The sequence below is a fragment of the Diceros bicornis genome, chromosome 10 (assembly GCF_020826845.1).
Source record: "Diceros bicornis minor isolate mBicDic1 chromosome 10, mDicBic1.mat.cur, whole genome shotgun sequence".
NCBI lineage: Eukaryota > Metazoa > Chordata > Mammalia > Perissodactyla > Rhinocerotidae > Diceros > Diceros bicornis.
The window spans coordinates 74,830,082-74,853,281 of record NC_080749.1 but is presented as its reverse complement, the minus strand read 5'-3'; the positions used below and the strand labels follow the sequence as shown (position 1 = coordinate 74,853,281).

Here is a 23,200-nt window from a genome sequence, read left to right as displayed (position 1 = left end):
CCCTCACGCTCCAGCCCAGCCCATCCCGCTTTCTTCTATCCCTCTCCCCTCGGATTCACTCTCCCGCTCCAAACGCCGCCTCCGCTCTCCTAGACGCCAGGCGGGAGGCGCAGCGGGCTGGCTGCGCGCAGGCGCAGAGCGCGGCGGGCGCGCGGGCAGGCGGGGCGTCGGCGCAGGCGCGCCGCTCGGGCTCCGCTCCGGCGCGGGCGGCCAGGCGTCCCTCTGACGGCTCAGTCCCGGTTTCGGGCCCCGCGGCGGTGGCGGTGGCATCATGTTCCTTCACTCAGTCAACCTCTGGAACCTGGCGTTTTATGCCCTCATGGTCTTCATGGCGACGCTGGGGCTGTGGGACGTCTTCTTCGGCTTCGAGGAGAACAAGTGCAGTATGAGCTACATGTTTGAGTACCCGGAGTATCAGGTGAGGTTCCGCCCTCTCCTCACTGGGGCGCTCGAGACGGGCCCTTCCTGCCTCGCGCTCTGTGGGTTTCCCCGGTCTTGGCTCCCCGCGCCGCTCCGACCCCTTCATCCCAGCCTCGCCTCTGTTTGTTCCGCCCCGGAAGGCTCTGCAGACCCCTGCTGCCCTCTCACCTGCCCTTTGTGTCGTCTCGTCGTGGTGGGGTCTTTGATAGATGGCTCCCCAGGCATCCTTCCCGCCCCCCTTGTGGTTGCTCCCCAGTCCCTCCACCCCTTCCCGGCCTCAAATCCCAAGCACAGTCTTTTGACTGGCAGAGCCCAACCCCCTTCCCCCCCAGGGCCGCAACCCCAGCCCCTCTCCCTAAACCCAGATCCCGCCTTCCCTGCGTTCCTGCCTAACAGGTGCCCCTGGACCCTGCTTTGCTTCCCACGCGCCTGAATCTTCCCCTCCCGCCCAGTGATATGCGCGTCAGCTCTCGCTTTTCTAGAAGGGGACCGAGCTTCTGCAGAGTGTGTATTGGCTAGATAGTTCCCAAGGCTGTGTTAGAGACTCCAGGGTTTTACCTCTGTGAAGGGCTACCCTGATGAGTAATTAAATGGAAAACTGTTGGGATGCTCCCGTGTACGGATTTTGCGGGTCCTCCTGTTTTGGAGCTTCTGGGTCCGCGCGTGTGCATGCATGCCTGTGTTTATGCATGTCGCCCCCTTCCAGTTGCATACAAAATCTATTCCATGGTCTTATTTTTGTTTTCTCACTGTGTTTGCAATTTAAGAGAGAGCTGGCCCTTCTCCCTCTCTCTCCGTTTTCCGTTCCGTTTTGAGTATTTTCAGTAACAATTGCTTCATTAGTTCAGCGGAGTAGAATCTAGAATTTCATTCCTGACCAGCTGTAAAAAAGAGATGGTGACAAATTACACAACTGTCCAAAGAAATTTTTTCCGAATGATTCTTTTATTTCTAAATGCATCTCCTAATTATGGAACACATTATAATGATAACTCCCTTCTATAAAAAATGTATGTATTATAATACATATTGATAAAATGCATTTTTAGTATACTTTTAAAACCATAGCAGATTTTTTCTTTAAGGTGAAAGATGCAGATCGTGATTGCTTCTGTGTACAGATCATTATAGAGGAGCGTGTTATTTGATTATGCTGCTATTATTTAGATCTTAAAACTAATTAAGGTTTAGATTGCTGAGGTGCGTCCTTTCCCATGGGCAAAATTTTAGTTCAGATTTCATTTGTTTTGCGATCCTTACCTTGGTTTTGCATTAGTGCTTATAAAGGAGTGGAAACGTTTGATATCAGATGCTGTTGAAGGAGAAGATTTTAACATGTTACTGTTGTCTCTTAATTTCTAAGGGAATATGCTGGTTTATGTTTATCAGAGGCTATATATATAGTTAGATACGTGGGCTTTTAGTTTAGATTTTTTTTTAACTGAAAATAGAGCCTATATAATTTCCTTTCATTTTTCTATGGCTTAGTGATTAGAAAACTCCCAATAGATTGAAGTAGGTCACTTTGGTTTTATATTTCATTGAAGAGTTTGGTTAAAATAAATTTATTTTGGAACAATACAGTACTAATTCCCACTTATTTTTAGATTCCCCACAATTATTGAAGCTATTTTAGTATTTGCCGTAGTAGAAATTGTTTAGTGTTGGGAACAAAGCATATGGACCTCACAGATGCATTTTGTGCCTCGTAAAATTGACTGGAAAGAAACAGAAAATTAGTGTAGCTAATGCAAAAGAACTGTTTGGCTTTTTTGTTGTTGTTGAGTATTCTGTATTCAATTATTTTGGTTCAAATTGCCTTTTTGAGGTTTTACACTTCTGTTAATAATTTGTTAGTACAGTAATAATTACGGTGGTGGAGTTTGTGATCCACATTTTTAGATTTTTATTTTTCTGATGTAAAAAGCTGTGTTAATTCACTACAGTATTTATACTCTTAGCCCTTGTATTTTGCACACCAGGTCCTGTTATTTTATCAATATAGTTAAAATCTGACTATAGAAATGAATCATTTTGAACTGTAGTAAGAGAGATTTCTGGATAACTGAGGTCATTCTATTAAGAACCAATGGTTTTAATGAATAAAAGTGTTCTAAACATATTTTATATGTTGCTTACTTTTAATTATATGTTATGGTAAGCTCTCTAATTGTCACAGGTTGATATCTAGCCTAAGGGATGTCCTAGTTGTTGGGTTTTCTTCTCTTTCTTGATGTCTTTCTTATTTTTTTACTGCTCATTTGCACATTTTTTAGCTGGCCAGCAGAGGAAATGAAAAGTAGTTGAAACCTGCTGAATTTTATTCTCCTGTTTAAAAAATAAAAGGTGGGACAGGAATTTGAAACTTTTTGTAAAAATGAGGTTTTGATTTTAACAGCGTTTGATTATCTCTATTCATTCTCTACCTCTGGTTTTCCTAGATTCACTTATTCAGACTTAACTGAACATCTCACGAACCTACCTGGCAAATACACGTTATCCTTTAGAGCCTCTTGCCTTATTATGACAGCAAGGCAAGCTTTTATTTGGTAGCAAACAGTTTTAGGCAAATTGTAGAATTCAAGAAGAAACATCTGTGTTGTTTTCTACTATGCAGTAATTTGCTTGGCTGTCTTCAGGTATGTGACCTCATGGTTGCTCTCTGCAAAGAAGTGTTAATATTGGAAAATATGAATCATATATTTTGTTATTAAGTATGATGTTTATTTAACAGATCATTTATTGAATGACTACTCTGTTTCAGGTATATTCTAGATACTGGATGTGGATGAGAGGGAATTAGAGATGAATCAGACCTTGTGCCTTTAATTTGTGTCTTTATAATACAATGGGGGAGACAGGAACATAATGGATAGTTAAAATCTGGTATGCTAAGTGTTATGATTTTGCTGTAAGAGAGTATGTTCAAGGCTCTTCACAGAAGAGAGCGTCCGAGTTTGTCTTGGGTGGTCAAAGACTGTACAGAAGAGGTAGTGAGTTGGGCCATGGAAGGTATATATTTAACAAAGTGCAGAAACAAGAAAATTGCAGGCATAAAGAGTAGCATATGTGAAGGTGAGAAGACACCAGGACACATTGCATAAGCAACATGTATGTTACCATTTATGTAAAAAGGAGAAAACAACTTACAAAGGCGTTTGCTTGTATATATGTAAAATATTTCTGGAAGCACACACAAACTGATAATATTGGTTGCCTTCTGGGTAGGGAAGTGGATGGCTAAAGGACCAGGGGTAGGAGAGAGTGTTTAATGTATACCCCATTGAATCTTGAATTTTGAAACATATTAAAAATAAATTTTAAAACATGGAATATGTAAGTTATAAGAAAGTAGGCAAGAATAATTAGAGTCAGATTTTGAAAGACCTCTTTCTTAAGCCCTTATCAACTATCTCTGCAGGGAGGAAACGCATAAGGTGTATGTTTTAACAGGTATTTCTTGATAGCGCTGTGGACTATGGATTGTAGCAGGGAGATTATGACAGGCAGAGAGACCAGTCTGAAAGACTCAGTTGTCCCTAGGTTTTTTTTTATCAAGCTAGAGTCCTAAGTATTCTTAGGGGTGGGGTGGGCAGAGGGCTGAGAGCTCTTTGTAAGATCTTTAAAATGGTTTGTGTTCATTTTGATCAACGTCCTTTTTTTTTTTTCATTTTGGTTAATTCCTTTGGCTCAAACTTTTATTTTTCAGTTTTGATTCACAATTAAAAGATATATATCATAAGATAAAGACTTTAGTTTCTTAAATCAGTATTTTTCTAGCACTTGGAAATATGTTAGAATTTTTGTCTTTCGAAAGGAGTCTAGGTTAGAGATGGGAAGGACCTGCACAAAGGCAGAGTCAAGAGAGGATGGACAGCAGAGGCAGGATTGTGAGGATAATATTTTCAGTGTAAAGGTAATCAATTGATCTTAATTAAAGATCTTTTAGGGGGAGGGGTGCTTATTTAAAAATAATCTATTTAAAATAACCCATTTAAAATATATTGGAGTTCTGTTGCTATAAATGGTTTCTTTTTAAATCCATTAACCCTCTTCTGTTTTTTCGTCAGCATGCTTTTTGTATGCCTACACCTTTTCTGTCCTCATTATGGTCAGTACCCTTCCTATCTCTTGCTGCCACTCGCTCCCAGCTTAAACTCTGTCTGGAAATGCAGTTTTGCCATTTACCTACAACTCCCACTTTTTTTTTTTGTTCTACCTGTTTTTTTTCCATCTCTATACTTTTTTCCACATATTGTGTGCATTCATATTTTTTAAATGTATGCCTTTTACTACAAAATTGCTTTCATAATAGTATATTATGAAAGATATCAAATATATTCTTTTGCTTGTTTTTCTGTCTCCAGAGAATTAAATATTTATTTTTACATATATTTGATAGTTTCCTCTTCTTAGTTAATTTTCAGCTAATTCAAAACTTTGTTTAGCTACTGTCCTAGAAAGAATAATGATCTAATATGGATGTACTGTTATATCAAATCGTGTACTAAATGGGAGGAGTTAAGAAACTGTTTCTTTGTTCTCTCACGTTTATTTATTTATTTATTTGCTTAATTTGTACCTAAAGAAACAAAATATTGCATCATTTTAATTTTTGATTGTATACTCTACATGCTCAATATTGGGACTAATTTGAGTTGAAGTACATGTACACACATAAAGAAAATAGTGGGGTTGGTATTTCTGTATTTTGACTATTTGAGGAGATAAAGTTTCTGGTATCTTAAACAATATGCTCACAGTCTCTAAAGATGTTTTCATCGTGTTATTGGCACAGATTGTTTATGGTAATGTCCTCAAAGGAATAATTAGGAATGTGCATCAGTCATCAGAATTCTGATTTCTAGAACAGTGAGGTTTTTCAGTAATAATTACCATTTACAGTTTTTAAAATTCATTCAGTAATTAAAATTTTTATCACGCACCTGTGTAGCACTGCTAGATCCTTAAATCTATTGATGTCTACTTAAATAAAATCTGTTCAGTGTAACTGGTTTCATTTTTAATGGTTTCTCTCCTTAAAAAAAAGAATCAGAAGAAGAGCCTATACTTTACTACCGCTTTTATAGATGGCTACCTTTTTCAGATGACATTAAGACCTAATTTATATTTTGTTGAAAAAAATTTTAGGTGAATTACTGGCTTGTTTGGTATGCAATAATATGAATTGCAGAGTAGTTTAAGGCTTGCTGACAAACCATGCATCTGGTCCATGAAAAGTGAAACAGATGCTAATTCATTGGAATGTTTATGAAAGAAGGGTGTACATGTCTCGACCAAGACATGGCTATAAGGTTCAGATGAATTTGTTAAGCACATTTTAGGTCAAAGCATATTAAGTTGAGAGGTCAGAAAGCTGCATTATAAAACAAACTTACTTTCCTTTGAATGATGTAACAGCTGGAATATATAGTTGGGCCTGAGTAAGAGAGACATTACAAAACAGTTTAAAATAGCAAAAAACAATTGATTTGATAATGGAAAGCTTTTGTCATTTCTAAGTATAATTGATACTGATACTAAATTAAATTCATTTCCAATTGTGTTAACATGTAACTTGCTGACATATACAAGTGTTTTCTGCCTTTGTCAGTGGCTATTTTGAGTAATTTATATTCAGTAGAATTTCAGGTAGTCCCATCTTATGCTTTCCTGAAGGGAGCATGGTTCAAAACTCATATAATTCAAGACTAGTTCTCCATATGAATGAACTAAAAGTAGAACTTGTTTTGTGCATTAAGTGCAGTTTTATCAGTAATATTTTTATATTGTACTATTTCAAATTATATAATTCAGAATTGGGTACAATGAGGCTGAATTGTATTAATAAAATTGATTAAAGTGAAATTGCATTTTTTTGCACTAGAAAATAGAACTTCCCAAGAAACTGGCAAAACGCTATCCTGCATATGAATTATATCTTTATGGAGAAGGATCCTATGCTGAAGAACACAAAAGTCTCCCTTTGACAGGTATTCCAGTTCTCTTTCTTCCTGGTAACGCTGGAAGTTATAAGCAAGGTAAGTCTCAGAAGTAGATTTTGAAAGCTATAAAATTCAGTTGAAGAATTTATCGGATACATACTCTGTGTTAAGTACTGAGCTAGGCATATTGGGAGACTTAAATATGTGACATTTTGTCTGAAAGTACATGTGAGAAGTACATAAGAAAGAATAGTTGAAGACCACTTTGCAAAGAGTAAGAAGGAGAAAAAGAATAAGATGGAGTGAGGTGGGATAAGTAGATGATATAGGGATTCAAGAATCAGCAGAAGAAAGAGGTTTATATTGGAAATGGAGGTTACAGAGAACAGAACCTGAAGCCTGGATTAGACAAGTAAATCAGTGGTTTATGTTATATTGAACAAGAGAGGAAATGGGTTTCTTTCTTTTGGAGCTATTCAAGTTAGAGAGATCTAGAAATACTGGGAGGAACACAGAAAGGGGAGGGAGGGAAATTAGATGTACAGATTCCAAAATGTATGTTGGCTTGGAGATATTGCAATTATTTCTGGCATAACAACCAAGTAATCTGGAAGTAATTTCAGCTAAAATCTGCTTTTTTGGTTATTAAATGGTGTATTCTTTTATATAATGAGCATGAAATTATTTCAACGTGGTATAATTACTTACATATTTATTTATTTATCTAGCAAATATTTATGGAGTACCTACCATGAGCCAGGCAGTATTCTAGGTATTAGGGATCTAAAACAGACCAAGACAGATAGTCTCTCTCCTCATCAAACTTATATTCTTGTTGGGAAGACAGCCATCAAATAAATATGACAGTAATGTTAAAAGCTAGAAAGAGAAATAAACAGAGTAAGGGTTAGAGAATAAACAGGGTCAAGAAGTGGCTAGTTTAGATGAAGTGGCCGTGAATGGCCACGAAAGGCTGCTATGAGGAGATGACATTTGAGCAGAGGCCTGAATGTAGCAAGAGACTGAGGTGTGTGACTATTTGGGGGAAGACCCTGAGGCAGGAGCACGCTTGGTGCATTCAAGGCCACTGAGACTAGAGAAAGTGAAAAGACATGAGGATGGAAAAGTAGCCGCAGGCTGTATCATATAAGCTATGGAAAAGACTTCGAATTTTGATCTGAGTGTGATGGGAAACTGTTGGAAGGTTTGGGGTAGGAAATGATTAATCTGATCTTTTTGTTAATCATATTTGAAATAATAACACACATACAGAGAAGTGCACAGAATATAGATATTTGGTTAAAAATGATTTTAAAGTGAAGAACCATGGAACCAAAACCCAAGTCAAGGAATAGAAGATTGCCAGCACCCTGGAAACCCACTGTGGGCCCCTTTCTGATTAAAACTCCCTTCCCTCTTTCTAGATGTAACCACAATCCTAACTTTAAGGTAGTAATTTTCTTGACTTTCTTTATAGTTTTAGCATCTAAGTATGCATCTCTAATACAATCTGCTTATTTGGGGCTATTCTTAAACTTTGTGATATGAATATAATCATTCAGTATGTATTCTCCGGCTTCTTCCACTCGTTGTTTTTAAAATTCAAGTTGCTGTAGGAGCTATGATTCATTCATTTTCCTCACTCTGTGTTATTCCGTTGTATGACTATACTGTAGTTTAAACATTTTGTCTTTGGACATTTGTGTTGTTTACATTTATTGGCAATTACAAACAATGAATCTTCTTATCTTGGAGCACTAAGCCCGTTGTTTCTGCAAGATGTATACTTAGAAACATAATTCCATGTCACAGGTTATGTGTATCCTTTTATTTTTCTGGTTGCGCTAACTTATACTCCCAGAAACAGTACGTTATACTTCCCTTTGCTCTGCGTCTTTGACATTGGAATTGTCAGATTTTTAATTTTAACCAATCTGGTGGGTGTGATTTATTTTTAAAAAATGATCACTCTGGCTTTGCTGTGTAGAGAATATGCTGTAAAGGGGCAAGAGTGGACATAGGAAAGATACTAAATATTATTAGTTATCAAGGAAATGCAAATCAAAACCACAATGAGATTTCATTTCATACCCACTAAGGTAACTATACTCCAAAAGACAGATAATAACAAGTGCTGTTGAGGATGTGAAGAAATTGAAACAGTCATACATTGCTGTTGGGAATGTAAAATGGTACAGCCACTTTGGAAAACGGTTTAGCAGTTTCTCAGAATATTAAACACAGAGTTATATGAGCCAACAATTCCACTCCTGGGTATCTACCCAAGAAAAGTGAATACATGCATCTACATAAAAACTTGTATACAAATATTCATAGCAACACTATTCATAATATCTAAAAGGTAGAAACAACCCAAATGTCCATCAACTAATGAATGGATGAATAAAATGTGATATAACCGTATAATAGAATATTATTCAGTAATAAAAGGGAATGGATTACATGCTACAAAGTGGATGAACCTTGAAAACATTATTATAAAGTGAAAGGAGCCAGTCATAAAAGACCACATGTTATATGATGCCATTTATAAAAATGTCCAGAGTAGGCAAATCCATAGAGATGGAAAGTATATTAGTGCTTTCCGGGATTTAGGAAGAGAAGAGGAATGAGGAGTGATTGCTAATGAGTACAGGGTTTTCTTTTTGGGGTGATTAAAAAATATCTACAGTTAGATTGCAGAAATGATTGTACAACTCTGTGAATAAACTAAAAATCATTGACTTGTACACTTTACAAGGTGGATTCTATAGTATGTGAATTATATATGGTTAAAAAAATTGAACAGCAAACAGGTATTTTGTTTGCTAAACTATACACTGTGATTTTTAATGCCAATTAATGTAACCAATTCACAATAAATCCTGTTAAAGGGTTTACAAAGCAAAAACTAAAACAGTGGAAGCAAGGAGACCAGTTAGGAAACTATTAGAGTAGTCCAGGCAAGAGATGATGGTGCTTGGATTAGGAAGGTAGTGGTGAAAATGCTGAGAAACCTCGAGAAGGTAGAGCATGACAGGGTTTACTGATGGATTGGATGTCATGTGTAAGAAAAAGAGACAAATCAAGCATGGGTATCTAAATCATGTGATGAGCAGACATTTCTTATAGGAATATTATCATTCTTAAAATTCTCAAGTGTGACAAAATTCCTAATTTTTTTATTCTTCAAAGAATCCTTCCCCTCCCTTTTAGCTATTGTTATCCCTACTGAAGGGGAAGCAGATAGAGAATGAATGACCTGTTCACTTTGTATTTAATTTAAAAAAGTATTTAGGGTACAGGATATACGACTCCTAGGTTAATTTGTTCTTCTAAATTGATACTATTAAAAGATATCACCCTGAAATAGGTTGTGTTTGAGGATGTGAGATAAAGTTATTTGTTAAGAGACTTTGAAGCAAGAATGGATGAAACTTTTAAACATTTTGTTTAATGTGCACTTTGCCTTTTTCCTTTGCAGTTCGTTCTATTGGCTCTATTGCACTTAGAAAAGCAGAAGACATTGACTTCAAGTACCACTTTGACTTCTTTAGTGTGAATTTCAATGAAGAATTGGTGGCACTGTATGGTGGAAGTCTTCAGAAGCAGACCAAATTTGTACATGAATGCATTAAAACAATTCTCAAACTCTATAAGGTGGGATAAGCTTGCAAAGCAATAGTGATCAACCTGTTAGCATCTTTTTTTAGAGACTCAGCATATTTGAAATCATTTATTTGTTTTTATAGAAGTTGAAGGAAAGTTGGCACAGAGTTTGTTTTGTGGGAGTCTGTTTTGAACTCAGTGACAGTTTTTGAATTTTAAATTGAATTTACAAGAAAACTTTCTTGTGAATTTATGAAAAAATTTTAACTTTATTTATAAATTAGGAGTGCAATATATTTCCTAAAATCCATTAGTATGGATTTGTGCTTCTGGTTATAACTGAGTAACTGGTACTAGAGTAGACCACCTCAGTGTATAAACAAGTATAAAACTAGTCAAGATATCTGAAGCACCTTTTCAGGTATTGGACAACCAAGCAGTAAAGGACATGACCCCTGAAGGAAAGAATACACATGAGCTCCATGATTGCCCTGGCTGTCTGCCTGGAAGCATTTTCCAGACCATGGGGCAAGCAGCTAGAGATCAAGCAGAGCACATTGATATCACTGAGCTGAAGAAGGCAGAGATTGGAATTTGGGACTACTGAAGTGACTAGGGCTCTGGGGCAGGGCATGAGAAAGAAGAGAACTAGGCAGAGATAGGCACTCTAGAAATTTGCATTTTTCAGTCTTTGCTGCACTGCATATGCACAGGACAAGAAGCTAACGGCAAGAAGGAAGGAGGAAGTGGTGGGGTGTGCCCACCTCAGGTGCAAGGGGTAAGGGGGAATATATGTCTTAAGAGAAATTTAAAAGAACAGTAAAACAGACTAAAAATCATTCTGTGCCAGCAATTCTAAACGGTGTCATGGATAAAATACTACTACCTACTGGGGTGAGCCACTTCTTCCCTTAGTATGCCACTGTACACGTCCTGGCAAACAACAGCTACTGGGGAATTGTGAGCTGAATTGAGGTTTCAGAGGCCCCGTGGTGCTGGGAAACAGGAGTTCTGACCAGCTAGAGTGGAAAGACCTGTCTGAACACATTGGGCATTCAATTGAGACCCCAGAAAGGACATGATATAGGAGTAGGACTACCCTACCCCTAAAGAAAGAGCTACTCTAGGATCCACCTTAACAATGCTTAAGTAGAAGCCTCAAAAATATCAAAATTAAGGATTTTTTTGTGTGTGTGTGTGTGTGAGGATGATCAGCCCTGAGCTAACATCCATGCTAATCCTCCTTTTTTTTTTTTTTTGCTGAGGAAGACTGGCTCTGAGCTAACATCTATTGCCAATCCTCCTCATTTTTTTTTTCCCCCAAAGCCCCAGTAGATAGTTGTATGTCATAGTTGCACATCCCTCTAGTTGCTGTATGTGGGACGCGGCCTCAGCATGGCCGGAGAAGCGGTGCGTTGGTGCGCACCAGGGATCCGAACCCGGGCCACCAGCAGCAGGGCGCGCGCACTTACCCGCTAAGCCACAGGGCTGGCCCCAAAATTAAGGATTTAAAGCAAAAGATGCACATAACAAGAGAGCAGATGGGGAATCTCAGCAGAGACATGAAAACTATTTAAAAAAAGAACAAAAAGGAAAATCTAGAACTGAAACAATATATATCAGTAATGAAAAATTCAGTAGATAGGCTTTAAGCAGATGGCCAACTAGAGAAGAGATTATTGAATTTGAAGTTAGGACGATAAAAACTATCCAAAATGAAGCACAGAGGATAAAAGGATGAAAAGGACAGAGCCTCAGGAACTTGTGGGACAGTACTAAGCAGTCTAGCTTACATGTAATTGGAACCTCAGAAGAGGAGAGAGAAATAGGAGAGGAAAAAATATTCAAAGAACTAATGGCCCCAAATTTTCCAATTTTGATTAAAAATTTTCAACCCACAGGGCCGGCCCGGTGGCACAGTGGTTAAGTGTGCGCGCTCTGCTTTCAGCCCGAGGGTTCACAGGTTCGGATCCTGGGCGTGCACTGACGCATGGCTTGTCAAGCCATGCTGTGGCGGCGTCCCATATAAAGTAGAGGAAGATGGGCACAGATGTTAGCCCAGGGCCAGTCTTCCTCAGCAAAAAAGAGGAGGATTGGCATCAGATGTTAGCTCATGGCTGATATTCCTCACAAAAAAAAAAGAAGAATTTTCAACCCATAGATCCAAGAAAGTCAATGAATGTCAAGCAGGATAAACACAAAATCACACATATATCATAGTCAAATTGTTGAAAAACAAAGTAAAGAGAAATCTTAAAAGCAGCCGGAGGAAAAAAGACCCTTTATCTGTAGGGAAAACAATAAAAATTACCACTGGTTTCCGTCAGAAATAACGAAAGCCAAAAACAACAGAACATCTTAGTCTTGGGGGTGGGGGTGAAGGGGCCACGACCTAAAATTGCATACCCAGCAAAAATATCCTTCAAAAGTGAGAGCAAGATAAAGACGCTTTCAGAGTAACAAAAACTGGCAGTTTTGTCATTAGTAGAAGGAAAGAGGGAAATAAATTACTGATAAGTGAACAGCACAGTAATTGCTGTTCCATCCATTCATGGATGATAAAATTAGTGGGTGGAAGTTTGAGGAGAAAAAGGATATTCATATGGTCTCAAAGTATCGTTTCTAAAATTATTATTAACTACAAAGGGAGAGAACAGTGGAGAAACCTGGCAGACATCATGTTAACCAGAGTTAACATTACCAGTAATAAGACATTTTGACATCATGAGCCCCCTTGACATGATGCTCTGAAGAAGGATGCAACGTAATTGCTGTGACATTATTGTCAAAAATGTATAACCTCATTCTAATCATGAGAAAACTTCAGGCAAACCCAAATTGAGAGACATACTATAAAAATAACTAACCAGTACGCTTCAGAAGTATCAAGGTCATAAAAAACAAGGAAACACTGAAGAACTATCACAGATTAGAGGAGACTAAGGAGAAATAATAAATGTAAGGTGGGATGCAGGATGGAATCCTGAAATAAAAAAAGTACGTTAGTGGGAAAACTGGTGAAGTTTAAATAAGGTCTGCAGTTTAGTTAATACAATTGCACTGATGTTAATTTCTTGATTTTGATATTTGTAGTATGGTTATGTAAAATGTTAACATCAGAGGAAGTTGGGTAAGAAGTGTATGGGAACCCTCGGTGGTATTTTTACAACTTTTCTCTAATTGGTCCAAAATAAAAGGTTAAAAAATTTTGTTTACAGCAAAAAAAAAAAATTATGAGGTTTATAACTTATTTAGAAGGAAAATATGTAATAACCATGAAAAGGGTGGGAAGAGGAGTAAATAGAATTATTCCACTATGGTAAGAAGTGGTGTAATATTAAATCATGGTAGACTAAGTTAATGTTGCATATTGTAATTTTTAGAGTAACAACACCAAAATAGGAGATATAGCTAAAGGGCAAATGGAAGAGAAATACTCAATCTAAAAGGAGAAAAGAACGAAAAAACAGATGGAACAAATAGAAAACAAAGGCAAGATGATAGAGCTAAACCCAACTATATCAATAATTACTTTAATTGTAGATGTATTAAACACTCCAGTTAAAAGGAAGCGCTTGTCACACTGGATATAAAAACAAGACCCACCCAACTAAATGATCATCTCTCTACTAGAAAATAAAAACTACTTTAAAGATCCAGATAGGTTAAAAGTAAAATAATTTTTAAAAATGCATACAAACACAGATCATATGAAAGCTGGCATGGCTATCTTAATATCAGTTAAATAGATTCTAGGACAAAGGATATTACAGGGATATAGAAGACATTTCGTAATGATAAAAGAGTTAGCTCATAAAGAAAGCAAAACGTTCCCAAGTGAGTAAGCACCTAATAACAGAGCTTCCAGATTCATGAAGCAGAAACTAACAGAACTAAAGGGAGAAATAGATAAATCCACGGAATTGGAGATTTCAACAATCCTCTCTCAGTAATTGATAAAATAAATAGAAAATCAGTGAGCTATAGAAGATGTGAACACTATTAACCAACTTAACCTAATGACATATATAGAACACTACACCTAACAACTGTAGAAACTATATTCTCTTTAAATGCACATGGAACGTTTACTAAGATATGCCATATGCTAGGCCATAAATCAAGTCTCAGTAAATTTTGAAGGATTGAAACCATATTGGGTATATTTTCTAAACAGAATTAAATTAGAAATCAACAACAAAAAGATATCTGGAAAAGTCTCAAATATTGATAATTACTTCTAAATAACCCAGAGGTCAAAAAGAAAATCACAGGTGAAATTTGAAAATGTTTTAAACTGAATTAAAGTGAAAACACATCATCAGAATTTATAAGATTAAAGTAGTGGTTAGAAGAAATATTATAGTCTTAAATGCTTATATTTGAAAAGAACAAGGTTTAAAAGCAATGATCTAACTTTCCAACTTAAGTTAGAGAAAGAGAACAAAGTAAACTCAAAGTAAGTAGAAGTAAGGAAACAATAAAGATGAGAATGGGCATCAATGAAATGGAAAACAGGCAAACAGTAGAGAAAAAAATTGATACCAATGGCTGATTCTTTGAAAAGATCTTTAAAATTGATAAACCCATAGCTAGACTGATTAAGAAGGGAAAAGAACAGGACACAAATTAACAAAATCAGGAATGAAGGAGGGGACATCAGTACAGAGCCTACACATACTAAGAAGCTATCAAAGGAATATTATGAACAATTTTATGCAAAAAAATTTGACAACCCAGATGAAATGCACAAATCCCTTGAAACATACATTACAAAACAGACACAAGAAGAAACAATCTCTGACTAGCCGTATACCTTTTTAAAAATTTTTGAATGTGTAATTAAAAATCTTACTGCCAAGAAAAATCTAAAGTTAAATGACTTCAATGTGAATTCTATCAAATATTTAAGGAAGAAATACCCATCTTACACAAACTCAGAAAATAGAGGAAGAAACAACACTTAACAGTTCATTTTAAGAAACCAACAAACTCTGATTATCAAAATCAGATAATCACATTGTTTGAAAAGAAAATAGAGACCTAGTGTTCCTCATGAACATAGTTATAAAATCCTCAACAAAAAATTAGGCTATCAAATCCAGCAGTGTTTTAAAGTATAATACATCATGACCAAATAGGATTTATCTCAAGAATGCAAAGTTGGTTTAATATTCAGGTATCAATCAATGTAATTTGTCATAAGATCATCTCAGTAGATGAATAAAACTCATTTGGCTACATTCAGCACCCATTCATGATTTAAGAAAATGCAACACAGAACTCAGCACAGTAGGAATAGAAGTGAACTTCCTCAATGTGAGGAATTGTGAGTATTGTGCGTAGTTTACTGGGAGGAAACAAGCCATATTAGGTTAAGAACCATTTATGTATCTGCTAAAATATTCATTGGATAAGATAAATAAGGTGTGATCACAAAAGGAGATTTCCATAAGTGTTATTCACAATAAACAATCAAATGTCTTTAATGTTGTGTACCAGGTAGTTTCTTTCTCCATTTTTTGGCTTCTTTCTGCTCCCACCACTGCTATTCAACATTGTACAGAGGTCCAAGCTAGTGCACGAAGGTCAGAAAAATAAATAAAATTAGTAAAGATTAAAAAGGAAGAGTTAAAACTGTCTATTCACAGATGATATAAATATACAGAAACATTTTGAGGAATTTACAGAAAATTATTAGAATTCATAAGTGAATTTAGCAAGGTCACAGGATAAATGATCAGCGTTAAAAAATCAATGAACAAATGGAAAAGGAAATTTTAAAATGCATTTACAATGGTATAAAAAATACAATTCTTGGAACTAGCCTGGTGGCGTAGCGGTTAAGTTTGCACACACTGCTTCGGTGGCCCCAGGGTTTGCCAGTTCAGATCCTGGGCATGGACTGACGCACTGCTTGTCAAGCCATGCTGTGGCAGCATCCCAAATAAGGTAGAGGAAGATGGGCATGGATGTTAGCCCAGGGCCAATCTTCTTCAGCAAAAAGAGGAGGGTTGGCAATGGATGTTAGCTCAGGGCTAATCTTCCTCACACAAAAAAATACAATTCTTATGCGTAAATTTAATGAAAATGTACAAGATCTGTACACTGAAAACTGCAAACTTTGCTGAGAGAAATTAAAGAAATCTGAAATAAATGGACAGACCAACTTCATGGATTAGAAGACTCAAAATTAAGATGTTAATTCTCCCCAAAATGACCAATAGATTTAATGCAATACAAATCAGATACCAGCAGGTGTTTTTGTAAAAATTGACAAGCTTATATGGAAATGCAAACAGTCTTGAAAAAGAAGAACAAGGTTGGAGAACCTGCACTGCCTAATTTCAAGACTTAACTACGAAGCTGTAGTAATCCAGGCAGTGAGGTATTCCTGTGCATCTTGAAAATGAAATTTAGACATCGTGATTCTTTGCATAAGCCAGCATTTTAAAATTATTTCAACAGCAAGTTGTTTTTGAGCTTAAGTCTACGCTGATTGTTTTAAGAGGAAACAAGCCATATTAGGTACAGGACCTTTTATGTATCTGATATTTATTGGATAAGAAATAAGATGTGATTGCAAAGTGAGATTTATTTCCCTAAGTGTCATTCACAATAAACAATCATGTCTTTAATGTTATATCCTAGGTAGTTTTTTTTATTCTCTGTTTTTTGTTTCGAGATTTTCTCTAATGACTAAATATTATATTTTTTTAATAGAACTAATAAACTTTCTTTTAAGTTGAAGCTTTTAAAAGTAAGATTCCTGTTACAAGCAAGTACGATAGGAGTTAGAGACAGCTGAATCTTGTTGAATGGATAGAATTTGGATGTGGGAAAGTGAGAGGACATTTTTAGATGGAGAAAACCTCATTCACTCGTCACGTGAGTCTGCTTGCAAATACAGCAATGAATAAAACATAAATCCAAGCCTTCGTGGACCTCGTGTTCTAGTGAGGAGAGGCAGAGAGTAAACATCATGAATAAGAAAAATACATGCTATCTTATATGGTGATAAATGCCAGGAAGGAAAAACAGGAAAGGGAGATAGGGAGTCGAGGGTAGAGGACTACAATTATAAATAAGGGTGCTCAGTGAAGACTTCTGTTGAGAAGCGGACAGTTTAATACAAATTAAGAGCATGAGGAAGTAGCCCATTTGGATATCTAGGAAGAGTACTCTAGGTAGAGTAAACCAATACATGAGGCAAGTGTATGCATACTGTTTTTGGGGAAAAACAAGGAGACTGGTACGGCTGGAGCAGACAGAATGAGTTAGTAGATGGAGAGGTTGGGGGAAAGGCAGATTAGAGAGCCTTGTACGCAATTTTAAGAATTTTGTCTTTTATTTGAAAAAATTTAGAAAGCCATTGCAGGGATTTTTGAGCAGAGAGATGTTCTGATGTAGGTTTTAACAGTATTATTCTGGATGCTTTTGAGGATACTGAAGGGACATAAGAGTTGAAGCAGAGAGACCAGTTAGAAGACTACTGTAGTATTTCAGGCAAGAAATAATAGTGGTTTGAATCAAGTTGGTAGCAGTGGAGGTGATAAGAAATGGTCAGACTGGCGTAAATCTTAAAGGTTGAGGCAACAAGATTTGCTAGCAGATCAGATATAGAGGGGCAATGTGAGAGAAAAAGAAGAGTTAAGGGTGACCCCCAATTTTTTGGCTGAACAATTAGAAGGATTGAAATGCCATTAACTGAGATGGGGGAAAATGTAGGAGGAACAGATTTGGAGGAGATTAAGCATTTAGTTTTAGACAGGTTCGATTTGAGATGCACATTAGACATCCCAGGTGTAGCTAGTATGCAGTTGGAGTTTAAGGTTAGCGTTCAAGAGACGAGGTCAAGTCTAGAGATAATAACTTGAGCGTTGACAGCATATAGATGTATTTAAAGCCGTGAGATTGGATGACATCACTAATAGGGTCAAGATATGAAAGAAGAGATCTGAGGCCTGAGTCACTCCAGTATTAAGAGATGAGGGGAGATGAGAAGGAACCAGCAAGAGACTAAAAAGGAGCAGCCAGTGAGGTAAAGGGAGACTCAGGAGAGTATGTTGTCAAGGAAACTAAGTAAAGCATTTCAGAGAGGAAGACGTGATCAACTTTATCAAATGCTGTTGACAGTCAAGTAAGATGAGGATGCGGAACTGGCCATTAGATTCCTTGGTGACTTGACGAGCAGTTGTGGAGGAGTTTTGGGGTGAAAGCTTGATTGAAGTAGGTTTAAGAGTGTATGGAGGTTGAGAAATTGGAGACAACAAGTACTGTACCGACAACTGTTTTTGAAGAGTTTTGCTTTAAAGAGATACAGAGAAAGGTGTGGTCACTGAGGGGAAAGTGGGATTAAAAAGAGTTGTTTTTATTTTTTAAGGGAGAATAACAGTGTATACTAGCAAGAATGATCTAGTAGAGAAGGAGAAATGATGTAAGAAGAAAGAGAGAATTGCTGGAGTGATGTACTTGAGAAGGCCAAAAGGGATAGGTTTCAGAGCACATATGTAGAGTTTGGCTTTTGCTGAGGTCTGGTCTGTGTTGGGGATCACCAAGACCATCCCCAGGCTTGATTCTCCAGGAGGACTCACAGGACTCAGCATATAGTTATACTTATGATTTATTACAGTGAAAGGGTACAAAGCAAAATCAGCTTTGTATGGGTGTATGGGAAAAGGTGTATGGGATGAAGTCCAGAGGAGCCAGATGCAAGCTTCCAAAAGTCCTCTCACAGGAGAGTTACGCTGGATGTATTTAATGCCTACAGCAAAATGAATTATGTCATGTGTGAAGTGTTGTCTATGAGAGAAACTTGTTAGAGACTTAGTGCCCAAGAGTTTTATTGGGGACTGGTCCTGTAGACACCCTCTACCTAGCACATACCAAAATCCCAACCAGAAGGACAGCAGGTGTTCAGCATAAACCATATTGTTTGCAAAACAGTTTCAGAACAGGGAGCCATTCTTATCACTTAGGGAATGATGAGAACTCTCCCAAAATGTAAGGTCCCAGACTGTAGCCCAGAACCAACTTTCTATGCAGTCCATTCTGAGGATAACAGTCTCAAACCTTCTATGTTAACTCTTCTGCACGTAAGGTCCAATTTATTCATAGTAACAGGAGAGAAGACATAGATGAAGGATCAGTGTGGAGAGTGATGAGCACAAGTTTGGTAGTGGAACTGAGGATACTACGTGGAGACAAAAGATTTTTTAAAAAGCAATACTTATTTAAAAAATAAAGTATGTAATTGTCAGTGAATAAATGTTATGGAATGCTGGTTTTAAACCCAGGTGCACAATAGAGAAGAATTTGGTGAGATAGAAGTATCAATATGATGAGGTAGTATATTGCTATGGTAATAATTGTTCTGGCTTCTGTGAAATATTTCCAGTTTGAAATAAATGATTTGACTTCTTATATCCTACAAAATCTCATATTCTGGTATACACCAAATATAATTACACCTCTTACATCCAATATAGCAAATGATAAAACAGGATTAGCTAGACTAAGTGTTCTGATTTTAGTTCAGAAAACCAAAACATAGCTATTAAAAATGTTTGGCAGAACACAAAATATTATACACTAATTAGAAGTATATGAAAATGTATTTCTGTATCTTGTGTTGGCAGGTTATATGAGTAGCTTAATTTTCTTTTTCTATAAAATTACTCATAGCAGTATTTAGTATTTTTATTATGATACTAAACCTTAATTATGCCTTGGTGATTTTTTTTAATAGGGTCAAGAATTTGCTCCAAAAAGTGTGGCAATAATTGGTCATTCTATGGGTGGCCTTGTTGCGAGAGCATTGCTTACCTTGAAAAATTTTAAACAAGATCTGATAAATCTTCTTATTACACAAGCCACACCTCATGTTGCTCCGGTAATGCCATTAGATCGTTTTATTACAGGTGAGTACTGTTACATAAACACTAACTGCCCTCCCCATTGTTGTTCAGGATTAAACATATCCTTGTAGCTACTCCATTTAGAGTGTGCTACAGATTTATCCATGTGTGAAGCGGCTCAGTTTCAAATCAGCCACTCCAATTCTGAGCATCTCTCTTTGTGACTTTCAGCTTAGGCTCATAATTGACACTGCTGCTAGTTTTCTCTGTCCCTCGCATCTTAACATGGATAGTATGTGTCTTATGATCCCTAGGCACTTGGGCTTCGGTTTGGTTATTCTTGAGGATAACTCCGTCTCTTAAAGCGTGTTTGTACCTCCTATGTTTTAACTTCCAGTACTCTATTCAAAGTAAGATTATATTTAAGTAAAATAGTAGAAATGTCGTTTTTAAATAAATAGGTCTGCTAACACTTTATATAGTGAGGTAGAATTGCTCATATTTATTGAGCTCTTACTGTATTTTGGGTATTGTGTTAAGGACTTCACAGGATATATTATTATGTCACTTAATCCTTACAGCAGTCCTTTGAGGTAGGTACCGTTGATATCCCCATGTTTATGGATAGAAAAAAGAGGCCAAGATAAAGTTCTTGCCCAAAGTCACATGGCAGGAAAACAGTGGAGCCAGTGTTTGACCCTGGCAAACTTGTTCCCGGGCCTGTGCTCTTAACCTTCGCATGCTATACTGCCTATTAATTGAGTTATGTTACTATAACAGAAGAAATAAAATTATAGTTAATACTATGATGTTTCAAGGGATTTTGAATAAACAATGGGAGCTTATGATTGCTGTCGTCTAATCAAATAGTGATAATGTCACAGAATAAGAATTAAATGCCTGCCATGTCAGCTTTTTATTACAGAAAGTCAAGTATTATGTTTACTTTATGCTTATTAGAATATTGTATGTGTAGAAGAACATCTTTAGAAAGAAATAATTCTTTTCAGTAAATTTACACAACTTCTTACCCTATCAAAATTTGCATCATCTTACTTGCGATGAAAATTTTGTTTATAGTTAAGTGAGAAATATACCCTAGAGACTCCAAACCAAAGTAGTTTTCCAAAGCACTCGTCTTAACGTTACATTGTCAAGGAGTACCTTACTTGCTGAAATATCTGGTGCAACAGTACTTAGAGTGAAGTTTGATTTTTTTTCCTTATTACGTTTACAACTTTGCCTGTAGAAATCTTTTAATAAAAAATTTTAGTTTTATTATTGAAATTGTTTAAATCTGTTTTACTAATTCTAATAATTACTAGGTTTAGAAAAAAAATCAAAGACAGACAAGTCATAATACTTGTCACCACACATGAGAACTCTTTCTCTTATTGCATTTTATTTCGTGTATATAGGTGAGCCATGTAGATTAAATTAGAATTACTCAAAATATATTTTTAAAAATTCTTTGAGGAAAGAACTTTCACAAGAGTCAGGTTTTATTGTTTTGAAGGATAGTGATGGTCTGTCTCTAAAAAGCTCAGACTGAAAGTGATTCTTAGGATCAGGATGCTTTCCAATAATTAACAAGCCTCTTTCCCATTTATTCTGTATTTATTTTTTATTGCAGTAAGCCAGAATTGGAATGAAAAAACAAAAGGTCAAGGGGTGGTAGATTTTAGGTTTTTAGGAGACAGATACTCATATGACCTCCAGAAGTAGATTCCCTGTTTATACTTGGTGGAAATACCGCGTTTAACTAGGGGAAAGGAAACCCTGCACTGGGCTCTGCACTTTAGAGGACCAAGCAGCCTCCCCACTTGGAGCCTGTGCCTTTACTTCTAGACCATGATGCAGGTAACCAGGCCTCCTTACCCATATGCCCCAAGCCCACTTCCAGGGCCTGTACGGGCCTTTTACCTGGATCTATCCTGAGAGCAGGTATGTACAACCCTAAGCTTGAGTTGTGGCCGAGGGGTGGCTTTGCATGAAGTACAGACAGAGCTTGGATATGCACACAAGGTCCTTCTGATGCAGGCTGGAATTGAGATGGGAAGAGAGGAGGATAGCACAGTGATGGGCCAGAGATCTGCTCTCTCTATGCTGCCATAATCCAGCGAGCAACTCCGAGGTGTCCTATAATTCTTAATTTGAACCTGCCTTTCCCTATTGTTGCAATGATATATTTGCCAAGGTAGGCAGAGAAAATATATGTGATTTAACAATTTGTTAACTGGACTTTGACTTTTAAATATTTAGACATATGGCAGTGTGTACCCCATTGGTACTCTTGTCGCAGGTCCTGCAGATTTTAGGAATGGGGCTGTTTGGTCACGATCTAAGTAAATATTGCTGAGATCTTTAATGGCAGGAGTTTGCTGTTGCAAAATGTTTGAAGCCCTCAATGGGATGAAATGCCAGGGTCAAAATGCATTAAGTTTTTGTTTCGTTTTGTTTTGCAGGGGAAGATTTGCCCTAAGCTAATATCTGTTGCCAGTCTTCCTCCTTTCCCCCCCCCCCAAAGCCCTAGTACATACTTGTGTATAGTTGTAAATTCTTCTAGTTCTTGTATGTGAGCTGCTGCCACAGCATGGCTACTGACAGACAAGAGGTGTGGTTCTGCCCCTGGAAACCGAACCTGGATTGCCAAAGTAGAGCGCGCCAAACTTTAACTGCTAGGCCATCAGGGCTGGCTCCAAAATGCATTAACTTTTGATAATCAGAAAAGAAAGTGAGAACTCTCCTGCGCTGGCCTCAAATCTTTGACGCTGAAATTTTCTCACCTTCTATAGATAAAGTGGAAAAATTGTCTGCAGGTTCTTCCCTTTGAACTACTTATTACACTAAATGGGTAGAACCTTCTTAACCCTCAGATTTTCCATAGCAGCATAGTCCCAAGACTAATGTGAATGTCATTGTCCTGATAGATTGCATTTTAAGAACTTAAATGGTACTTGGAGGTGGTTGGCTGAAGTAGAGAGCTGCTAAGCCCTCATAACTGGGGACACTGCTATGATTAGGAAGATTCTAACTCTTTAGCATAATAAACTCTTATCTTTGGAAGAATTTTAGGTTTTTTTCTTCTTGCTATATTGTAGGTACTGTAGCTCATGAACAAACAGCATCCTTGTGGAATGTAGAGACCTGTTTGCATATGGATTTGTCAAAGCTAATGAAATTTGGATATGTTTTTTCTTTCTTGATACCTTTAGTAACTCTTAGTATTTGTACTCTGATTTAATGGGGAAAGCAGAATATATATAAAGAAATTGTTTTACTCAAAATAGAGAAATGTGAATAGCATTGTTTATAGACGATTCAGATGGCTTAAACAGAAATTCAGTTTAATACTAGTATTATAGATAC

General features: G+C 37.0%; 1 protein-coding gene across 7 annotated transcripts in view; it reads left to right on the top strand.

The window, feature by feature from the left end:
- Positions 1–234: 234 nt before the first annotated feature.
- PGAP1 (post-GPI attachment to proteins inositol deacylase 1) overlaps positions 235–23,200 on the top strand; it is a 68,678-nt gene continuing 45,712 nt past the window's right edge. For 4 of the 7 annotated variants that reach the window (XM_058549492.1, XM_058549487.1, XM_058549485.1 and 1 more), the window contains exons 1-5: positions 235–418; positions 4,238–4,336; positions 6,308–6,461; positions 9,850–10,025; positions 19,723–19,894. In XM_058549492.1, the coding sequence (XP_058405475.1) occupies positions 272–418; positions 4,238–4,336; positions 6,308–6,461; positions 9,850–10,025; positions 19,723–19,894 (748 nt within the window). In that variant the 5' untranslated portion in view covers positions 235–271. Of the gene's footprint in view, positions 419–2,555; positions 3,060–4,237; positions 4,337–6,307; positions 6,462–9,849; positions 10,026–19,722; positions 19,895–23,200 lie in introns of those variants that run through there. The other 3 variants (XM_058549488.1, XM_058549490.1, XM_058549491.1) reach the window with 2 other exon arrangements.